The 20,367-nt window shown below is 38.4% G+C and overlaps 1 protein-coding gene across 2 annotated transcripts; it reads left to right on the forward strand.

Annotated features, from left to right (window-relative positions):
- The first annotated feature begins 615 nt into the window (after nucleotides 1-615).
- HMGCR (3-hydroxy-3-methylglutaryl-CoA reductase) lies at nucleotides 616-20,066 on the forward strand. 2 transcript variants are annotated; one of them, XM_040090390.2, is made up of 20 exons: nucleotides 616-676; nucleotides 3,895-4,090; nucleotides 4,503-4,614; nucleotides 5,166-5,253; nucleotides 5,353-5,437; nucleotides 6,968-7,073; nucleotides 7,992-8,098; nucleotides 8,465-8,581; nucleotides 9,064-9,215; nucleotides 9,933-10,177; nucleotides 10,294-10,466; nucleotides 10,968-11,162; nucleotides 12,218-12,376; nucleotides 12,563-12,720; nucleotides 13,861-13,966; nucleotides 14,933-15,103; nucleotides 17,132-17,272; nucleotides 17,372-17,530; nucleotides 17,813-17,967; nucleotides 18,119-20,066. In XM_040090390.2, the coding sequence occupies exons 2-20, from the start codon at nucleotides 3,926-3,928 to the stop codon at nucleotides 18,171-18,173; spliced, it is 2,649 nt and encodes an 882-aa protein (XP_039946324.1). In that variant the 5' UTR covers nucleotides 616-676; nucleotides 3,895-3,925; the 3' UTR covers nucleotides 18,174-20,066. The 2 variants fall into 2 exon arrangements, with proteins under 2 accessions (XP_039946324.1, XP_039946325.1); XM_040090391.2 differs by lacking the exon at nucleotides 616-676 and adding an exon at nucleotides 989-1,044.
- Nucleotides 20,067-20,367: the final 301 nt, after the last annotated feature.

Raw genomic sequence — 20,367 nt, forward strand, 5'->3', positions numbered from 1 at the left:
CCTAGCCCTAGCCCCTAGCCCATAGCCCTAGCCCATAGCCCTAGCCCCTAGCCCTAGCCCGTAGCGCCTAGCCCGTAGCGCCTAGCCCTAGCCCGTAGCGCCTAGCCCTAGCCCTAGCTCCTAGCCCTAGCCCCTAGCCCTAGCACTAGCCCTAGCCCGTAGGCCTAGCCCTAGCCCGTAGCGCCTAGCCCGTAGCCCTAGCCCTAGCCCCTAGCCCTAGCCCTAGCCCTAGCCCCTAGCCCTAGCCCTAGCCCCTAGCCCTAGCCCCTGGCCCCTAGCCCCATCCCCAGCCCGCTCGCTCTCAGCGCGGCCCGGGGCGGGCCCGGGAGGCGGCGGCGGCGCTCCATCGGCGCATGCAAAGGAGCCGTACCGCCGCCCAATCAGAGGCCGCAGAGCGGGGAGCGCGGCTCGCCATTGGCGGGCGGCCCATGGCGCGATGGCTCCTGATGGCGCGTGGGGCCGCGCGGCGCTCGCCGGGCCGTTGCCGCGGCGACTCTGAGGGTGACGCGCGCGGGCGGGGCGTGGCGCGCGCTCGCCATTGGGCGCGCGATCGGGCGATGGCGGCGCCGCCGTGTCCTTGCGCGGCGCGGGGCGGGGCGGAGCGGAGCGGGGCGGGGCCGCCGGTGCAGTTCGGGGCGCGGCGGGACGGAGCGCGGAGTGCGGCCGGAGCGCGGCGGTGAGCGGGGATCGGCGGCGCTGCGGGCGGCGGGGAGGGCGCGGGTCGTGCGACGCCCGGGCGAGCTCCGGGTACCGAGTGCCCGTTCGTGAACGGCGGCGTCGCCACCGCCTCGCGTAGGGGGTGGCGGCCTCACCGCCGCCCGGGGGTGGCGTGAGGGGGATGCCCGTGTCGCTGTCCCGTTACCTGCTTGACGCTGCCGCGGGGCTGAGAGCCCCGTGTTCGGTGCGGGCCCGTGTGGGGCGGCTTCCCCCGCTGTGATAAAAAACTGCCTTCCGGGCAGCGTGTCAGGGTCTCTGCGCTGTCGTGTGCCTTCCAGGGGAGCTCTGCACGGGTTTTCGCCCGGCTGCAGTTGCCGCTTGATTCACGTAGGTATTGCTGAGTCAGAGAGCAGGAGATGGGAAATTAGTGCTGGTCTAATAGATAGATGGTGTGGCAGAGGATTGCTCTGAGGCTAGTGAGAGCTGTGTAACAAACCTTAAGAATTTTATAGGCGAGTCGTACTGTTACGTGGGTGGTAATTGCTCTAAAGGATTACGTACAACCGGTCTAGTTTGCTTTTTACACGCTGGTTATTTGAGGGGGTCACGTTTGGGGTTTGTTCGTATTTTGCATCCTGTTTTGATTCCCAAAATGGATTGCTTTATTTTCTAGTCTCGTAGAAAATTTTGAATGAAAACAACGGCAAGCAGGATTTATAAAGCATCCCTTTTGAACCACCATTTTGAAACTCAACAGAATCACATAAATCTTAAATCTTAGCTTTGTATTTAATATTATGTCATGCTAATTCCAAGCTACAAGTCCCCTTGTGTGTATAAATATTTTAAACAGAAATATCAGCTGATGTTATGCACTGATTTACTGATTTTTTTTTTTTTTTTAACAGCCCTCTAATGTAGAATCAGTGTGTGAAATCATCAATATTTTCTAGAAGAGTCAAGTGCATAGCAAAAAGCATCCTGCACTTTGGGCAGGTTAAATCAACACAAAAACTTTAAAGAATCCTTTTAGGTTAGGACTTAGCATCACTCAGTTAACCCCAAGATGAGTGATGAGGCAGCTGTTAATAAAACACGATCATTATGGATCATTATTTTACTAAATGAATTAATGCATTTTCCCCCCCAATCGATTATGTGAAGCCATTTTACTTTTACCATTTTTGCTTTGAAATGGGAAAAACAATTTCTTGATAAAAGATTTTAAAATCTTTTTAGCCCTCCTAATTATTTTTTTTTTTTTTTTTTTTTTTTTTTTTTTTTTTTTTTTGATTGTCAGATAATCATTCCAACTTGCTGAAATAGTTGTATTAGCAGTATTGCTAGGTTCAGGACTGGTAGAACTCTATAAAGTCGTGTAGTAACTGCTAGTTATGATTTCCTGTAATAGAGTGATATTCAAAAATACTTGTATTTTCAGGGGATGTTGCAATGCCTTTTCTATTTTTTGTGTTGTTTCCAAATCATCAGCGCAGGTGTTCTTCTGTCTGGGTTTTATTTTAGTTTTCCTAATTAAAAGATACCTTCCATTGTGCTGAGGAGAAATGACAATATGAGTGTGGAACAGATTTGCAAGAACATAAATTTACAGAACAGAATGAAGTTTATATAATACAGAGAAAAGAAGGGATAATAACAGCTTTAAAAGAAGGGGGTTGGTTTTTAATTTCATTTTTTAAAGGCATTCAGTCAGGAAATGAAATAATTTGTTCATAAGGAAGGCAGTCTTCTCAATTTTTTTCCCACTTTGGCACCATGAGCCACAAATATCCTGCCAGACCTTTATCCTGTGGAAGGATAAAGAAAAATAAATAATTGCTATTGGTGCTCATGTGATTCAGATTGGTATTGGTAGGAAACCAAGATGATTCTAGTATCTTCAGGAACACTTAGGCAGATAGATTTTATGGCCTGTTTATTTTCTCCATTGAATGTCAGCTTAATTTTCTGATGTCCAAGCAAAAAAAGTACTACCAGAAGCCCTGTGAATGAATTGTTGCATTTACGACAACACAAAGGGATTTTTTCCATCCACTTTGGAGTAGTGCTATACAGAGCCCTCGGACCTCCATGGAAATCTTGCAGTGCTAGGCTGCTACATGTAAATTACAGATCGTCCCTTTTAGCCAGGCTGTTAGGCATTTTTTGATCTTTACGTTAAAGTTTTGTAAGCTGTCGTTTTTGTGCAGTGAGGAAAGGAAGGTCCAGTTACTAATGTATGTAAGAGAGAATGTCATGGCGTTTTGTGTTTATGCCATAAAACATAAGATCTTTGATAAACCTGTACAAAGGTACAACACAGAGCAGATAGACCAGGAGGTGGTGTGAAGGATGTGTTGAAAATTCATGTTGTTAGTTACGTGAAAGACAGCTGTGAAAATTTCTGGTAAATGTTTATCTGTTGTAAGCAAAAGGGTGATGAAATGCACAGTAACCAGGCAATAGTAAAGGGTAGAAGAGAACTGCCACAATACTGTTACGTGAGGTCTCGCATGCTTTAGATGAAGAAAGAATATTTTTAAATGTAATTATTTTGTATCACAGAATAATATTGAACAGAAGCTAGAGAGGACACAGTCAGAAGTATAACATTGCAATTCCCGATGTTGAGCATTACTGGAAGTGGTTAACTGATAATTTTTATAGCTCAGTATTTTTGACAGGAAGAATGAGTATGGAGAAATAGCAGAATTTGGGGAGTGCTTACGTGGATGGTAAAAACAAGAATCTTGAGTCAGAGCAGTATCAAAATTGTATGATAGGAAGATTTCAAGAGATCTTGTGAGAGTTGTGAGGCCATACTGTTAGAATCACAGAATCTTCTGATTTGAAGGGACCCACAAAATTCATTGAGTTCAGCTGTTAAGTGAATGGCCTGTATTGGGATTGAACACTCAACCTTGGCATTATTAGCACCATACTCTAATGGATGACGTAATCCCTAATCTAAGACCGTGAAGAAACCCGAAAGATGTGTATTAAAAAAAAAAAAAAAAAAAAAAGGTAGAGGAGACAGGAGCATACTCTATTTTGGGATATTAGAAATAGATGTGTTTTACAAGGAAGGTTGATGGAAAGGCAAAAATTAGTTTCCTTACTCATCTCTGACTTGCATGGTTTTGCTTTTATTTCCTGAAGGATGTCTTGCAGGGAAGTGTAGAGCTCTGTCTTTTTTCACCTTATCTTGTACTTACAGGGAATATTCCTTCGTTGCAGGGTAGCTAAGGATAGAAAAGCAGCCTTGAAAATGCTGTCCAGACTCTTCCGAATGCATGGCCTTTTTGTAGCCTCTCATCCATGGGAAGTCATTGTGGGAACGGTGACTCTCACTATCTGCATGATGTCTATGAAGATGTTCACTGGGAATGATAAGATCTGTGGCTGGAATTATGAGTGCCCCAAACTTGAAGAAGTAAGGATTTAAATTAATTTTATGGTACTTGTTGTTAATCAATAGGGGTTTCTGTAGAATATGATCAAGCTGTGATGTATTAGGAGTGAAGCAGCCATGCAGAAGCTTCTTCATGGCCTTCTTTTTTCATTTTGGATATTAAAGCTGTATGCAAACAGTGATGCACTAATGACCAAGCATTTTAGTATGTTAGTTTTTAAGGCAAGACTAGCAGTGATATTTATTTTGGAAATTGTATATTTATTTTTTATATATATATATATATATAAAAATAAAAAGAATTATTATTTTGAAACTTCACTTTTAATGCAGCTTCACAATGGATTTTTTTATTACTGAAGTTTAAAAAGTTATTCCTTAGCATAAAATATAACATATATATAAAATACAAATTTCTTTGTATTTCATACAGGATGTTCTCAGCAGTGACATCATCATCCTGACAATCACACGCTGCATAGCAATTCTTTATATATATTTCCAGTTTCAGAACCTAAGGCAGCTTGGATCAAAATACATTTTAGGTATCGTATCTGATTTTTGTATTTGCTGTGTTTTTTAATTGTTGGAAGGGGTGGTTTACCTAAATTGGTAACAAATACTAACCTTTTAATTCTTATGTTCACAACAGCATTATTGTAATTATTTTCTGGATAGCAGAAAAAATGTTTTGCATCTATCAAAGTGGGTTCTTCTTTTTTTTTTTTTTTTAGTGGAAGGTTGTGTAGGATTATATAAACACTGAAAATGTCATTCTTGAAATAACTGTTTATTGTGTGAAATACTTAAAATTATAGAGCTGTTCAAGGCAGTTTTAATTTTACTTAAAATGAGATTTATGGCTTTTATTTCTGAGTCTTACTTTGAACGTGTTACAAATTTTAGATTTTAATATCTATGAAAATAGTATCTACTTCAGTTTGTAGTTAATCTCAACTGATGTTAATGCACTGAGACAGGAATTCTCATTTGTCACGATTGATCTAATAGCGAGGGGGTTTTGTTCTTTTTTTTTTCTTTTCCTCTTCCAATATATATAAATGAAAAATTTCCCATTCTCTTGTGTTTTTTTAAGGTATTGCTGGCCTCTTCACAATCTTCTCAAGTTTTGTTTTTAGTACAGTGGTAATTCACTTCTTGGATAAAGAACTGACAGGTTTAAAGTAAGTAATGAATTGTTATTCTGGATTTCATGCTTAGATTTTTTTTTTTCCTGTACCATAAACCTTGAATTTTAACGTGTGCCTCTTTTTTTTTTTCAGTGAAGCTTTACCGTTCTTCCTGCTTCTGATTGATTTATCAAGAGCAAGTGCATTAGCCAAATTTGCACTCAGTTCCAACTCACAGGTCAGGGGAGTTATTTTTGAGAAGTTTTTGGTTGGTTGGTGTTTTACTTTGGGTTTTTTGTTTGTTTGTCTTGCAATGGAGATTTTTAATTTAATGTTCAGAATTGAATATTGCCCCATGGCAAGGGATTAGAACCTAGGTGAGCTTTAAGGCCCCTTTCAAGACAATTTTATAATTGTATGAGTAATCCAAGTGGAGGGTCATATAGGCAAATACTGTTTTGGGGATACATAAATAACTGAAGAATCAGATTCTATCCAGATTCTGCGCTCTCCTGTCTTCAAGCCAGATCTGTGTTCAAGTGAACAGTAATACGGTGTGCACAGCCATGTTAATTATATGTATGAGCATGGCTTTGTTAAACTGGAACTTTAAACCAGCAATGCTTACAGCTCTTCCAAGAAGGCTAGAGTTCCTAGACAAAGTCTTCCTTAAAATGGTTATTGACAGAAAAAAAGTTAATTTCTAGGACTCAGTAGCAGTGTATAAAGACACATCAAATGTTACAGTGTTACTACTGAAAAAAATATATTTCTAGGCCAAATGTTAGCAGAATGAATGTAGCATATGTGCAAACAGGAACATCCATGTCTAATACATTTAACACAACAAATAAGAGAGATTGACCGGAGAGATTGTATTGGTAATCAATACAGATTACCAGTAGTACCTGGCAATGTTTGTTTCTTAAATATTCTGAAATAAAATTCCAAATTCTGAAATAAAAGTATATTAACTGGAATTAAATTGTACTTACAAAATAATGTACATGGCATTTGTGTATACTAATTGTGACAAAATACTACCAATTTTATTTTAATTTGGTGTATATTACACTGTACAGTCTCTATATATGCAATATAATGTATTATATATTATTTTATGATAACTGCAAGTACAGATTTTTTACTGATTTTCAAGAAAATATATTACAGATAGGTTTCCTCTACAGTTTTTTCCCTCTCCTGTCCCAAAAATACCATCACCAGGGAAGCAGTTGCAAACTCTCTAGAGTTTATCATGCCTGCTTTCTGGAGGAAATCTGTTTTTCCCCAGCAGAAAGTTTTAGTGCCGTTTGTGACCTCTTTTCTATCAGCTGAGTCTACAGAGTTAAATATAAAACTCGAAAGTAATAGTAGTTGGAGTATAGATACGTGATTGTAAGAAATTTTGAAATGCCATGACACAAGTGCCTTCTGTTTCATATCTTCAGATTTAGAAGTGTTGTTCTTTTGAATTTCCTGTAATTAGTGTCTCTGCCCATCAGTGTTGTAGGAGCTTAGAATACTAATGAGGCAAAGATAGAAAAATTAATCAAAATGAAATAATTTTGTGTCAATAGACTGTGAAAGTATAATAACTTAGAGGAAATAGAATACATTCTCTGTATGCTTTCTCATAATAGTTCATTTTCGGTAAATGTTTTACGAGGCCTTACCACCATAATACTACTCAGTTTACTAGTCTTGTTATGTCTAACTTAATTTGGTTTTTGTCTTCATGTTAATTGACAGAACTTTTTCTTCTTAGGATGAAGTAAGGGAAAACATTTCACGTGGGATGGCAATATTAGGCCCTACGTTTACCTTGGATGCACTTGTGGAATGTCTTGTAATTGGTGTTGGTACCATGTCAGGTGAGCCATACAGTCTAAGGGTCTAAATATTTCCAGTTTAAAAAGGCTTTCTGAGAGACATTAGGATATGGAGAGTTTCACATAATAGGTGTTACCCATGAGAGTGGAGTGTTTATTTATCTATCTGTTTATCTATCTATCTATCTATCTGTTTATTTATCTATCTCCTAATTAGCTTATTTTACCGGTTTCTTGCAGATATGAATAACATGTTGAACCAAAGTTTGAAATACAAGTAATGGCTTTCTTTGAGCATTGTGTAGTAGGAATGAACTTCTGGCAGCTGCCTTCATAAAATTTAGTTTGGGGTTTTTTTCCAACTATAATGCATGCCTTAACAGCAGAGCACTTCCTCTTCAAATAGTTTTGGTTCTTTCAGGGTATTATGCATTAATCAGCTGTTTTCTTCTTTATATCTTAGGGACGAAAACTTACTTCGGTGTTGCATGTAGTTTTTTTTAAAAACAATTGATACTGTTAGCTCTTTAATCCTTACTAAGGCAGTTGTGTAAAGCATGTGCAACGTGGCTAACACGGCTTTTTCTGGATACTTGTGAAGGAGTAGGTGGGGGTGTGTACTGTTACTTCTTGCCTCAACATCCCATCTTTGAAAAGAGAATTCAGTACATAATGTTGGCTATTTTTTATTTTTTTTGCTCAAATAAGTAAGGAGTTTGAAACTTTCATTCTGAAGTTTTAAAATCTTGATGAACTATATTTGTATTCATTCAGAATTACACCTTATAAGCCAGTGCACAATGAGTAGGGATTAAGATCCTTGTTTTTAATTAATCTCAATAGTTCCCTCTGTAATCTGCAATGTCAATTTAATGATTTCTTTCTTAGTTCTGCAGCACTTCTTCAGCTATAGTTAATGACATATTCAAATGTAAAAACTGTCTTTTTTTTTTCGTTTAGGTGTACGACAGCTTGAAATTATGTGCTGCTTTGGCTGTATGTCTGTTCTTGCCAACTACTTTGTCTTCATGACCTTCTTTCCAGCTTGTGTGTCTTTGGTATTAGAGGTAAGACCAACTTCAAGACAACCTCAAGTTTAGTATTCAGCCCTGAGCTTCTGTAGGCTGTACTTTTTGTCATGGAGTTACATGCCAGCATGTTCATCTTCCTTTCAAAGTAAACTGGTGACATTAACTTGTAAATATCACTGTAAATGAGTCACGCTCAGTAGTAGTTCTGATCCAAAGCAGGGTAGACAGATGATACTGTAACTTACTGTCTGTCCAGAGTTTTTCACTATTGAAGGTCTAACTACAGACTCTTGGTTATTTCTCAATGATCAAATAAAAATGCAGTGTGGAATCTTACTTGTTGGTTCTTCTTATAGGTTCTATGTATGACCTGGTTTTAAGGTTTTTTTTTATTTTTTGCAGCTTTCAAGAGAGAGTCGTGAAGGGCGCCCTATATGGCAGCTTAGTCATTTTGCTCGTGTTCTGGAAGAAGAAGAGAATAAACCAAATCCTGTAACACAGAGGGTCAAAATGATTATGGTTTGTGGCTCTTTTTCACCTGTGGTTATGCAATCAGTGAGGTGTCCTGGTGCAAAAATCAAGCTTTTGTTTCCTGTAGACTTTTATTCTGCAGCCCATTAGTTGGACTTTAAGTGGTAGTTTTTAATTAGCTTCCCCTGTACTTACACCTGCCTCTGCCATTTCTGTGCCAAGCACTTGGAGCTCTTTCATGTGTGCTAGTTCTCTCCCTCTTACCCCTGCAGTACCCTCAGCTCCCTTTGCTTATTTTTTGAGTGAGAGAAAAAATGTGGGTAGGACACATCCAAAGCTCCTACAACGGCATCACTGTAGGCCATAATTAGAGCTGTAGAAAATCAGCTTTTAGACTGGAGAAGTGTGGAAAGCGTGGGAAAAAACCCCAGCAAAATCCCCAAACAAAAAGAGGACAATATTTACTCTTAGTAGGTTGGATACCAAGTTACAGTTGAAAAATTAATACTTGTTTTGTGTTTTTGATACAGTCACTGGGTTTGGTTCTTGTTCACGCCCACAGTCGCTGGATAGCGGAACCAGCTGCTCAAAACAATACCGTTGAAAATTCAGTGGGATTGGATGAGAATGCACCAAAGAGAATTGAACCTAATGTTTCACTGTGGCAGTTCTACCTTTCCCGGTGGGTGGCTTCACAGGACTGTGATTGTGCTGTATTTCTGCTGCTGCCAATCTAGAAGCCAGGCCCTTGAAGTTGTCAAGAACGTGATCAAGAGCTAGCTGTCCTGTATGCATCAAAACGTTGTCTTTTCTCACTTGCATCTTTCACAGCATAGTGGGAAATAATTTTAAGACTGCGCTAGAGTAATTACTTACACAGAGGTTCTGACAATTCACACCTAAGTGCAAACCCCATTTTATACTGTGGCTTTAGATCAATTCAAGTTAGTGTCACCTGTCATTTCATGTCATTTCTGAGAACTCAGAACTTTCTGGTTTAGGCAGGGGGTTTTTGTCCCCATCATAGTAGTCATAACTGGTAGAGGATGATAAATGAAACTTTGTCTTGTCATTGGGGGACAGGTGTGAAATCAATTTGATGTAGCTAGCAGTGAATATTTTATAGTCGTTTTTCCTACTGAGGCTGCTATTTAGCCAGATTTAGGTAATTCTTTCATGACATCTGAGGATATTTGTGTTGACAATAGTATGACGAATGATTTTTCCACCTTAGCGTAGCATACTTCATTGTCCGTAGAAAATATCTTTTAATTGGAATTTCTGTAACTATAAGTGATGATGGCATTATTTCCCTTTCCGAAGCAAAAAATGTCAGGATGCTGTTATAAGAAACAAATTGTATATACTGTGTATTTAACTTTTTGTTCTTTTTTTTTAGAATGGCCAGTATGGATATTGAGCAAGTAATCACGCTGGGATTGGCCCTTCTCCTTGCTGTCAAATATATTTTCTTTGAGCAAGCGGAGACTGAATCTACCCTCTCACTGAAGAATCCCATAACATCTCCTGTGATGGTACAGAAAAAGGTCCCTGAAAATTGTTGCAGGAAGCAGGCTGGACTTCTGAAAAACAATCAGAAATCTAACGCGGCAGAAGAAGCTTTCATTCCCAAAGATGAAAGTGGTAGGTAGTTTTTATAGTATTAATGAGTATTTGGAACAAACTGTGCTATTGTTGGTAGCATATTGTATACTTCAGGATTTTGTAAACCAGGGTTCATTTTGATTGTCTTTCTGCAGCTGAAGTCATAAAACCCGTATTAGCAGAGTCATCAGCCAAGGCTACATTTGTGGTTGGCAGTTCCAGCCCTGTGGAAACTTCTTCGTGTCTCAGTGGAAAAGAGGAAGAGATTGAGTTACCTAAAGAACCACGTTCTATTGAGGAATGTGTTCGAATACTTGGAAATGCACAGGTACGGGAAAATAATTTTTTTATTTAACTTCTACTACAACATCTGATTTAAGGATTGGAATTCTTTGGAATTCTTTTCCCTGCTTTTGGATAATCCCGTTGGTTGTAAAGGGATTGTAATGGTTGTAATCATAATAATCATAAAATACATCAAAATAATCATAAAATTACATGGCTTTAATAACTTGGAGGGGTGCAGAGGTCATGACTAAAACAAAACCCTTTAGTGAGTTACTTCTCAAGCCAGTTGAGAAGGGTGGGAGGGAGGGATCAGCTTCATCATTCATAACATACCAAGTCTTTGGAGCTTCATCATGTACACGTACAAGTGGGTGCCTGATCATGAAAGCTTTTGATCATATGTTGGCCTGCTGTAAAACCTGATGTTGGCAGTTGACTCCTTTGGCAAAGTAAAGTTGTTACTCTTTTTCTTTTGGAAACTTCCAAAAGGATTTTCACCAGCAGAGTCTGTATTTTCTCTCTCCACCCTTTATGTTTCCAGGAAGGAGCAAAATTTCTGACTGATGCTGAGGTTATCAGCTTAGTTAATGCTAAGCATATTCCTGCATACAAACTGGAAACCCTGATGGAAACCCAGGAGCGAGGTGTATCCATTCGCAGACAGATGTTATCTAAGAAACTTCCTGAACCTTCATCTTTGCAGTATCTTCCTTACAGGAATTATAATTATTCTTTGGTAAGTACAAAGTACACAGTCAGAACATACTGCAAAACTGTTTTCCACACACATGAGGAAGAAAAACATGGACCTGTTGGAAGGAGTCCGGAGGAGGCCACTAAGTTGATCAGGGAGTTGGAATACCTCGCCTGTGAGGACAGGCTGATAGAGTTGGGGATTTTCATCCTGGAAGAGGAAGCTTTGGGAAGATCTTTTAGCACTTTCCAATACCTGAAGGGGGCTTACAAAAGAGAGGGAGAGGGACTTTGTGCAAGGACATACAGTGAAAGGATGAGGGGGATCAGCCTTAAGCTGAAGAAGGGCAGATTTAGATGTTAGGAAGAAATTCTTCACTGTGAGTGTGGTGAGACACTGGAATAGGTTGCCCAGAGAAGTTGTGGATGCCCCAATCATGGGAGTGTTCAAGGCCAGGCTGGATGGGCTCTGAGTAACCTGGTCTAGTCAAAAGTGTCCCTGTCTTTGGCAGGGGCGTTGGAACTAGGTGGTCTTTATGGCCCCTTCCAACCCAAACAAGTCTATGGTTCCATGAAATAAATCCATAGTCATTTATGTGAGTTAACAACAAGCTTGGTCAAAACTGATAAGGAAAAAAATAAAAGTCAAACATAAGGCACCACCTTTAATTGCTCTTGGTGTTTTTAAACCTAGGGCGGTGCGTGAGTTTTGTAAGTTATCCAAAAAATATTTCCTATCAAAGTATGCAGCTGGCTTATCTAAGAAATGCAGAGTTTTACTAGCACTGAGCCACGGTTCAGCTGAATGATAATACTACCTTGAGCTCAAGTTAAAATTCAAAATTATTTAAAATTAATTTTAAAAATGTAAGTATTATTTAAGTAACATTTAGTACTGTATAGGATTTAAAACATCTGCCTAGTGTTAAATAGTATTAGCTGTGTTAGCTGTAGCTGTTTAATTTTTAAGACGGCAGTGAGTTGCTTTGTGGGTAAATTTGTGGGTGTTTTACTGAGATCCTTTGGTGTAGTGTGTAGCGTGCTGTACTGTGCCACTGGCGTGTAACCTCAGTGATTGTTTTGTATTATTTCTCTAAGGTGATGGGAGCTTGCTGTGAAAACGTGATTGGATACATGCCTATTCCTGTAGGCGTAGCAGGACCACTGTTTCTGGATAACAAAGAGTTCCAAGTGCCAATGGCAACAACAGAAGGATGTCTTGTAGCAAGCACAAACAGAGGATGTAGAGCAATATGCGTAAGTATTGTGTGACTTGAAAAACTTTTAAACCTTCCTATATTGTAAACACTTACAAATATAATACACAGAAATATGCACTATATAAACCTAAACATATTCAGGTTTATATAATGCATATTTTTGACTTCTTGAAACTACAATTTCAGTCATCTTCCTTTGTCCCCGTTCTGCTTTGGTTTCTAGCTTGGTGGAGGAGCAAGTAGCCGCATTCTGGCAGATGGGATGACTCGAGGACCTGTTGTAAGGTTGCCCACTGCTTGCCAGGCTGCTGAGGTGAAGGTCTGGCTTGAGAGCCCTGAAGGTTTTAAAATAATGAAGGAAGCTTTTGACAGCACAAGTAGGTTAGTACAATGTCTGTTCCAGCTTCATTTCCAGACACGAGACTTCAGTGGATGGTAGAAAGATCTCAGTTGTTTTTCTGGAGTACTGGAATTGAGGATATTGCATCTTTGTTTTGGCTGTCCCACGTTGTGAGTATCTAAGAGGACAAAAGTCACTCTGGCTGTGTACCAAGGCTAGCAATAAACATCTTTTGCTGATAATGGTAAACTACTGTGTATTAACAACAAATAGGTACACATTGTGTAATAATTAATAGAATATTAATTTGTCTAAGCATTTTTTTAAAGCCTATAAACTTTTTCTTTATTTTTACTATGCAAAGTAACTGTATCTGCTCTTACTATGGAGGAAAAAATCCTCAAAGTTTGGTCTTTAGCCTTTCAGATGATATTAATAATTAATCTATGAGGTTTCAGAGAACACAAGGTAAACTAATGCTGGAACTGAAATGCTAAAAAATACAAAACAGTGCTAAGAATGAGTCTATTTCAAGCCTTAGAGTTTTCTCTGGGGCTTATGATTACCTTCTTGCTTTCAGAAGATTCAGAGAGAGATTTCCTTAACCATTGTGTTTCTTAACAAGTGTCAGCCAAAGATACATCTGTATTTTGGTCAGAATGAGCTCATGATGCTTTTTAAATACAGTATTTTCTGCATTTTGAATGACTTGTGCAGCTTGCAGTGTTGAAGATAGCATGCTTTTTAGCATGCTGCAAAACTTGAACCAGTATTTCCAAAGGCCTCGTTATTAGTTTATATCTGGTAGTGAGATGTTTTAAGGAATAAAAATTAATAAAATTTATGTTGCCAGTTCAGGATATTTATTTCTTGAAATTCAGGGATAGAAAAAGGCAGTAAACACTTTCATAGTGAATATTTTTAAAGTACTTATTCAACAAAACACCATCCCTGGAAGTGTTCAGGAAATGACTAGGTGTCGCACTTGGTGCTGTGGTCCTGTTGAAAAGTTGATTGTCTGTCAAAGACTGGACTCACTCGTCTTACAAATCCAAAGGATTTGTAAAGGAATCTGTGGTTCTGTATTTAGCAGTGCAATTTGCAAATATTTACTGTCATTTTGCCACTTAAAGCTAATTTTCCCATGAGGATTTGTAAGTAAGAGTTAAATTTTCTTGCAGGTTTGCCCGCCTACAGAAGCTCCTCATCAGTTTGGCTGGTCGTAACCTTTATATCCGTTTTCAGTCGGGAACAGGGGATGCAATGGGAATGAATATGATTTCAAAAGTAAGGACCAGTCTTCTTCAGTTTTTTTTGTTTTTTTTTTAATGGGTATTCCTTTTTAAAAATAAAGAGAGCCTAATAACCTGTGACTACCTGACATTTGAAAGACAGAAAGATAAGACAGTGCTCGTGGCACAAAATAATAAACATGTTTGATTTTTGTCAAGTGAAAGCAAGAATATGAAGAGAATGATGAAAGGAAAAAGTAATATTTTATTTTATATTTTTAATAATTAGTTAAAGAAAGTATTTTTGATGATAGAAGAAGCTAAGTTGGTGATGATAGAAGCACTGTTGCTTTGAGCCAAAGATTTTATCCAGTAATAATTACTCTGTTACTGAGTTTATCACTTCCTAGTAAATAAAGAATTAGGAGTGGCAGCAGAGAGGTGTTCTCTAGTTTTGTTTGTTTGTTTCTATGCAAGCGTGGAAGAACTTGAGACGTGATCCTTAGGTTGCTGGGATGCTCCTTAGATTGCTGGGATGCCTTATACTGTAGGAAATGAATTGTCTTAAACTTCATATAGATTAGACAGAACAATTATAAAAGTGGATCTAATCATATACAAGTCCTAGTATAGCAGATTTTCTAGTCTGATTTCTTGGTACAGGGACGCTCTTTCCACTACATCTGAAATTAATTTGTTCCACGCCTCTAATGTTTCACTTGGTTCCTGTTGTGTCTTCAGTACGGTAACCATATGTCCATGTACCTAGAATGAACCCAGCGAGTCTGTATTTGCTGGGAAAAATCAGTTATTCCCCAATATAATTCCCAAAGTGGTTAGAAAGAAGATAGTCATATTGCTTGGGTTTTTTTCCTCCTGTTTCTTGGTTCTTCATGATACTGTGTTCTTTTCTTCCAATGTAACTGATTATCTGATTTAGAATACTGTTCCACTGTTCTTGAATAGTTTGCTTTACACCCTTAATGATAAACCTAGCTTATTTCCTGTTCCTCTCTAACAGGGTACTGAAAAAGCACTGGCAAGGCTGAATGAAGAGTTTCCTGACCTTCAGGTTATAGCTATCAGTGGTAACTACTGTACGGACAAAAAACCTGCTGCTATAAACTGGATAGAAGGAAGAGGAAAGTCTGTTGTCTGTGAAGCAGTCATTCCAGCTAAGGTTGTTAGAGAAGTAAGTGCCTGCTCTCTTGTTTTTAAAAGTACATACATTTTGAAAAACTGATACTTACTTTACATCATAAGTATGAATTGAAAGTTGTCTTCCAGGTAAGGATAGTTTTTACACGTCTTTTCAGGTACTTCTTTAGGATAAGCCATTTCTCTGAGTCAGTAGATAATTTCTTTTTCAGTGTGTCTAGTGTGAAATAATGTGTGGTTTCATGATGCATATCTAGATGAAGGCATTAGGATTTTCATGGTTAACCTTCGAAAAATTACACCACATTTTGACAGATGTTTACATGTGGTGTTTTGTCTGTCATTAAACCCAGTCTTTTAACCCTTTCACTCATTTTTTGTCTCACATGCACCTGGCCTTCTCTTCAGTATTTATATGCTGCCTACTACAATGGAAACAGATACTCAGGTGGTTTAGTTATTCCAAAGCTGTCTTGGCATCTTGAATGACCAAGGGTAACTTTTGTAAGCAATGCCAGTTGTGTTCTCTGGCCAGCTTGTCCTCTATTATAACAGTGTCTTAGATTCTCTTCCACCCGAGTTCAGAATATGGCCTCTGTGTGTCAGATAAAGAAAGTCCAGTGCCTGTTAGCTGATGGTCAGCACTGGCCATGGGAGACAATATCCAGGGAAGAATTCTCTACAGCGTAACTCTTGTTTAAGATCTAATGAGTGGGTGTTTGCATATTTGGTAGTGTTTTGTTGGTTTTTTTGCTTGCTTTCTCCTAGTGCTTTGTGCAGTCCCTTCTGGGAAACAATGTAAATTTCTAGAACAAGCATTCTGGGCAGTATTCCACAGTCCAGCTTCACCTAATATGAGACCTACCTTCTTGTTGATTCCATTTGATGATGCCCCAGTTTTATACTGGGAGAGATCCTTAAGACTTGTATCTTCACTCTGCTGCTCAAGATTTTACAGCTCTGAGACAGCCCTTCCACCTTCCCAGCCATTCTCATTTTCAGAATACTGAAAAGGGTTTGTTTCTCTATCAGCAATGAGTAAACAGACTTCCAATATGTCTTTGAAAATCCTTATCTCTGCCATCTTTTACAGTTCTAGCATTTCTAAAATATTGGGTGCAGAGTTGGACACAAGATTCCAACAGTATGTGCAGAGAGGATTTATACATTGGCGTAGTTCATGTCTTCTAGGGTAGTTTACTCTTTTTCAAATTGTTGGCATTTTGTAGCTGGCAATATCTATTGTAACCTCAGGATTTCACTCCAGGGTAGTTACTGGGAGGTAGTCTGTTCAAAATGTGCATTGATGATTTTTAGGTAAATTTGGGAAGGTTTTCCTCAAACCCCAGCCCTCTGGGGGCTATGTCACTACATTTACTTATATTGAAATATTAATACATAAATGTTAATTTTTTGTCAGTGTTGCAGACTTGGTGCAGGTGGTGCTGTAAACAGTGACTATTCATGCTGTGCAGGAATATCTTAAACTTTGCTCAACAACCCTATCTCTTTTGACCAGCTTTGATCATTTTTATATCAAATTCAGTATGAATCTCTTATTTGAAATTTTCAAAATACAGTCAGTATAGTATAGATGTGCCACGTAATTTTATATTACTGTGCATAGTATTTATTTACCTATGTAGCATAGTGGTTTGTGTTGGAACTTCTCAGTTTGGCTCCATATTCGTATGCAAAACAAATTTGGGAAGTTTGGTGTCTGGAACAACTTGGCAGGAATGTTACGATCACGTCAACGTAAATTAATGGGATATTTCTGTCAAGATGATTTTCCTTGTTCCATTCTGAATATAAGGAAGACTTTGAAATGGAATACCCAGCTGTGAGCTTTTCTCAAAGGCAGGCCTGTCCATTGTTGCTTGGACATCCTACATTTGAAAGTCTTCTTTGGAACAAAAATAAAAGGCACCTAGGACAACAATTGAGTCAAATTCCTTATAGGAGCAAACAAGGGGCAAGGGCTGTGAAAAACCATAACTAGAGTATTTCTATTCCTGCCTGAGGAAAGAGGTAGTAAAAGTTTATTTATCACCTTGTCCAGGTGTTGAAAACAACTACGGAAGATCTAGTTGAAGTCAATATAAACAAAAATTTGGTGGGTTCTGCCATGGCTGGTAGCATAGGTGGCTACAACGCACATGCAGCAAACATTGTGACAGCGATCTACATTGCCTGTGGTCAGGTAGGTTTGTTTCACACCCATTCACGTTTTCCTTAGTTCAGTAATTCCTAATCAAACGCTGATTTAAGTGGGTTGTTGTTTCTCCTCCCTGATCTGAAGGATGCTGCGCAGAACGTGGGCAGCTCCAACTGCATCACCTTGATGGAGAGAACTGGTCCCACCAACGAGGACCTGTACATCAGCTGCACGATGCCTTCTATAGAAATAGGGACTGTTGGTGGAGGCACCAACTTGCTCCCACAGCAGGCCTGTTTGCAGGTATAGTTCTGAAATCACCTTCTTCAATCAAAGGTTGCTTTCTTGTGGTGTGCAAGAAATACTGTGGGAATGGGGCTGCTTGAAACTTGGTGTATTTTACATGAAAATGTTGAAATGTCTAATGAATTGTTTTCATATATCCGGTTTCTAAAGTTTAAGACACTTGAAATATTAAAGAAACTTATTGATTGGATATAATTTGGAAGTACTTACTTTAATCCTAAATATATGACAAATTGGTTTAGATTTCATAGCATAATACTGCCTTGTATTTTTCTCCAGATGTTAGGGGTTCAAGGTGCAAGCCAAGATAACCCTGGTGAAAATGCTCGTCAGCTTGCTAAAATTGTTTGTGCTACAGTGATGGCAGGGGAACTATCACTAATGGCTGCTCTTGCAGCAGGACATCTAGTCAAAAGCCACATGATCCACAACAGGTAAAAAATGAGAAAAAATTGTATATTTCTCTGCTGTTTTGATCCTCTTACAAGTACAGGAGAGTCAATAATGATTATGTGATTAACTGCAACACATAAGAGCAGTGTAAAATTTTAACTATCTGATGTGGTTTTCTTGCTGTTTTATTAGGTCAAAGATAAATCTACAGGATCTTCAAGGAACCTGCACTAAAAAGGCAGCTTGAATACTAGAACGGCTTTGGAATGAAGAATTGTTCTAGTAACTGACCAGGTGCACAAGGAAAAAAAAACCAAAATCTATGAAGTTTAGAATAAAGATCGCCTTCAACTCAATGATGTCTGTGTAAGAGCAACTAAGAGATCAAGACTTGAGATTAGTTTTGCTTGACCTTCTTCAGTGGTTAGAGACTGTGAAAGAAGTCCTGTCAGATGTCTTGATTATGGCTTTCGAGTTCTTACACATCATTTTCTAAAGAGTCGGACTTATGTTTTTACAGGTTGAGATTATTTCACCTAACAAGGTCCTGGTAACTACTAAACTGAAAAGTAATGTAATGTACTTTGTATGTTTAAATTAACAAAACAAAAGAAGTTGGTGTAAACTTGGATTGAATGCACTGGTCCTTGCCATCTTTATTTTCTGATTAGACAAGCATGTTTTTTAAAGTGATGGCAAGCCTAATCACTTTCTGTGAACTCCCAGTTTTAATCTGTTCCCTTGTAAAACTGGTTTTAGGCTATCAGTTTAACTGAATGATGTTAATTTAATAGAAATCTGTCTATATATAGTACTTAATTTGCTGCTGCTTCAGCTGAGCAGTGTTCAGTGTTTAACTCCACAATTTAGGTTATTCATTTATGTAAAACTTGTGATCTGTAAAATTCTGAACTGTTAAATATAATCTGTACTGAAGTAGGGAAGAACAGTGTCTTCAACTGTTTTGTTACTTTGTAGAAAAAAAATGAAATGGTGACTTCAAAACAATTAATGTGTCAGGTATTTAAGTAAATGTAGTTTCTCAAACATTATTTGATAGGAGTGCATTCAAACAAACAAGAGTGGAGAACAGATGTTTACACTTACTTAACAAGAAGTCTCTTTAGGAATATACATACACATTGTGTACCTTATGTTGGGGATTTTTTATAAGGTGTTTGACACTTACTCTCCAAGAATAGGTGTTCATCCACCGTTTAAGCTGAGATAAAATGAAGCCAGAAAACCACACTGTTCTTAAAAAAAAAAAAAAAAAAAAGGAGGGGATTTTTTTCTTTGCATTTCCTTTTGAACTTGCTTTTTGAGGTGGGGAGTATTTATTTTAAGAAGAAATCGTACCTTTTTTTGTCGATGAAAAGTACTAATTAAGGGGATTCAATGAAATTACCTGTTAATGTAAGAAGCAGTTTTTGTAATAAAATACTGTACTTGGACCAGTGAAGCAGTCTCAGGTGTTCTTACTGTAATAAAGAAAACCCAGGTTTATTCTGGTTTGATTCACCTTTGGGAATACTGCTAAATGCATAGCCCTGCCTAGTTAATCACAGGAGGAAAATTATTAATATACTTGTTGATTTTTTTTTATTTTTTTTTTAATTTGTTTGTTTGGTCAGTGTGGGCTTTTCTTGTTTGACTTTTTGTGGGGGGAATCAGTGGATTAGGCTGGGTTTCCTGCAGCATCATTCCTAAAGGGGTGACTAGTAGAGGTGCTCTTCTAATGTGCAGATTTGATATACATCATGGTTGCTTTGTAGAACATTTACACATCAATATCCATTGCAATGAGCTCATAAATGTAATGTGCAAGCATGAAGACATACTACATGCTAGACATGTTATGATGGCATGTAAAAAGCAAATATCATGAATGTGTATCTTCCTGCAGTATTGTTGCTAATTGCTACTATTTTTATTTGAGGAAACTTGGAATTACTTTGTTTCTATGTTCATTCAATGATTTTATTTAACACTGGTCTGGCAATAAATGGTGGTTCAGTGTTCATTTTGGTGGATTTAACTGACATTCTGTCTGGCAGAATTAACTTTTTGTATTATTACTAAACTGTGTACATTTTGGTACAGAACTACTTTGTCAGTTTCAGTAAAACCATGGAAAACACATGGGCTTAATTGTGATGTTTTAAGCTTACTTAGTGACTTTTATATATGTAGACAGTCTAAATTAAGAGAGTTAACGAAGAGACACTGGCAAGCAGTGCTAAACACAGCCAGGGCTGTGACACCAGAACTTCTCCCCTCGTTTGCAGAAGCCTGTTGGCACTCAATTATTCTCCTCAAAGCTTAATTAGGCAGTTTGCCCAGGGGGGAGAACTAACTCACTGCAGCATTAGAGAGAGATACCTTCTGCTGGAGCCTGTTTGGCATAATCAAACCACCTGTCTAGAATTTAATTTCTAGAT

This window comes from Hirundo rustica, chromosome Z (genome assembly GCF_015227805.2).
Source record: "Hirundo rustica isolate bHirRus1 chromosome Z, bHirRus1.pri.v3, whole genome shotgun sequence".
Lineage (NCBI taxonomy): Eukaryota > Metazoa > Chordata > Aves > Passeriformes > Hirundinidae > Hirundo > Hirundo rustica.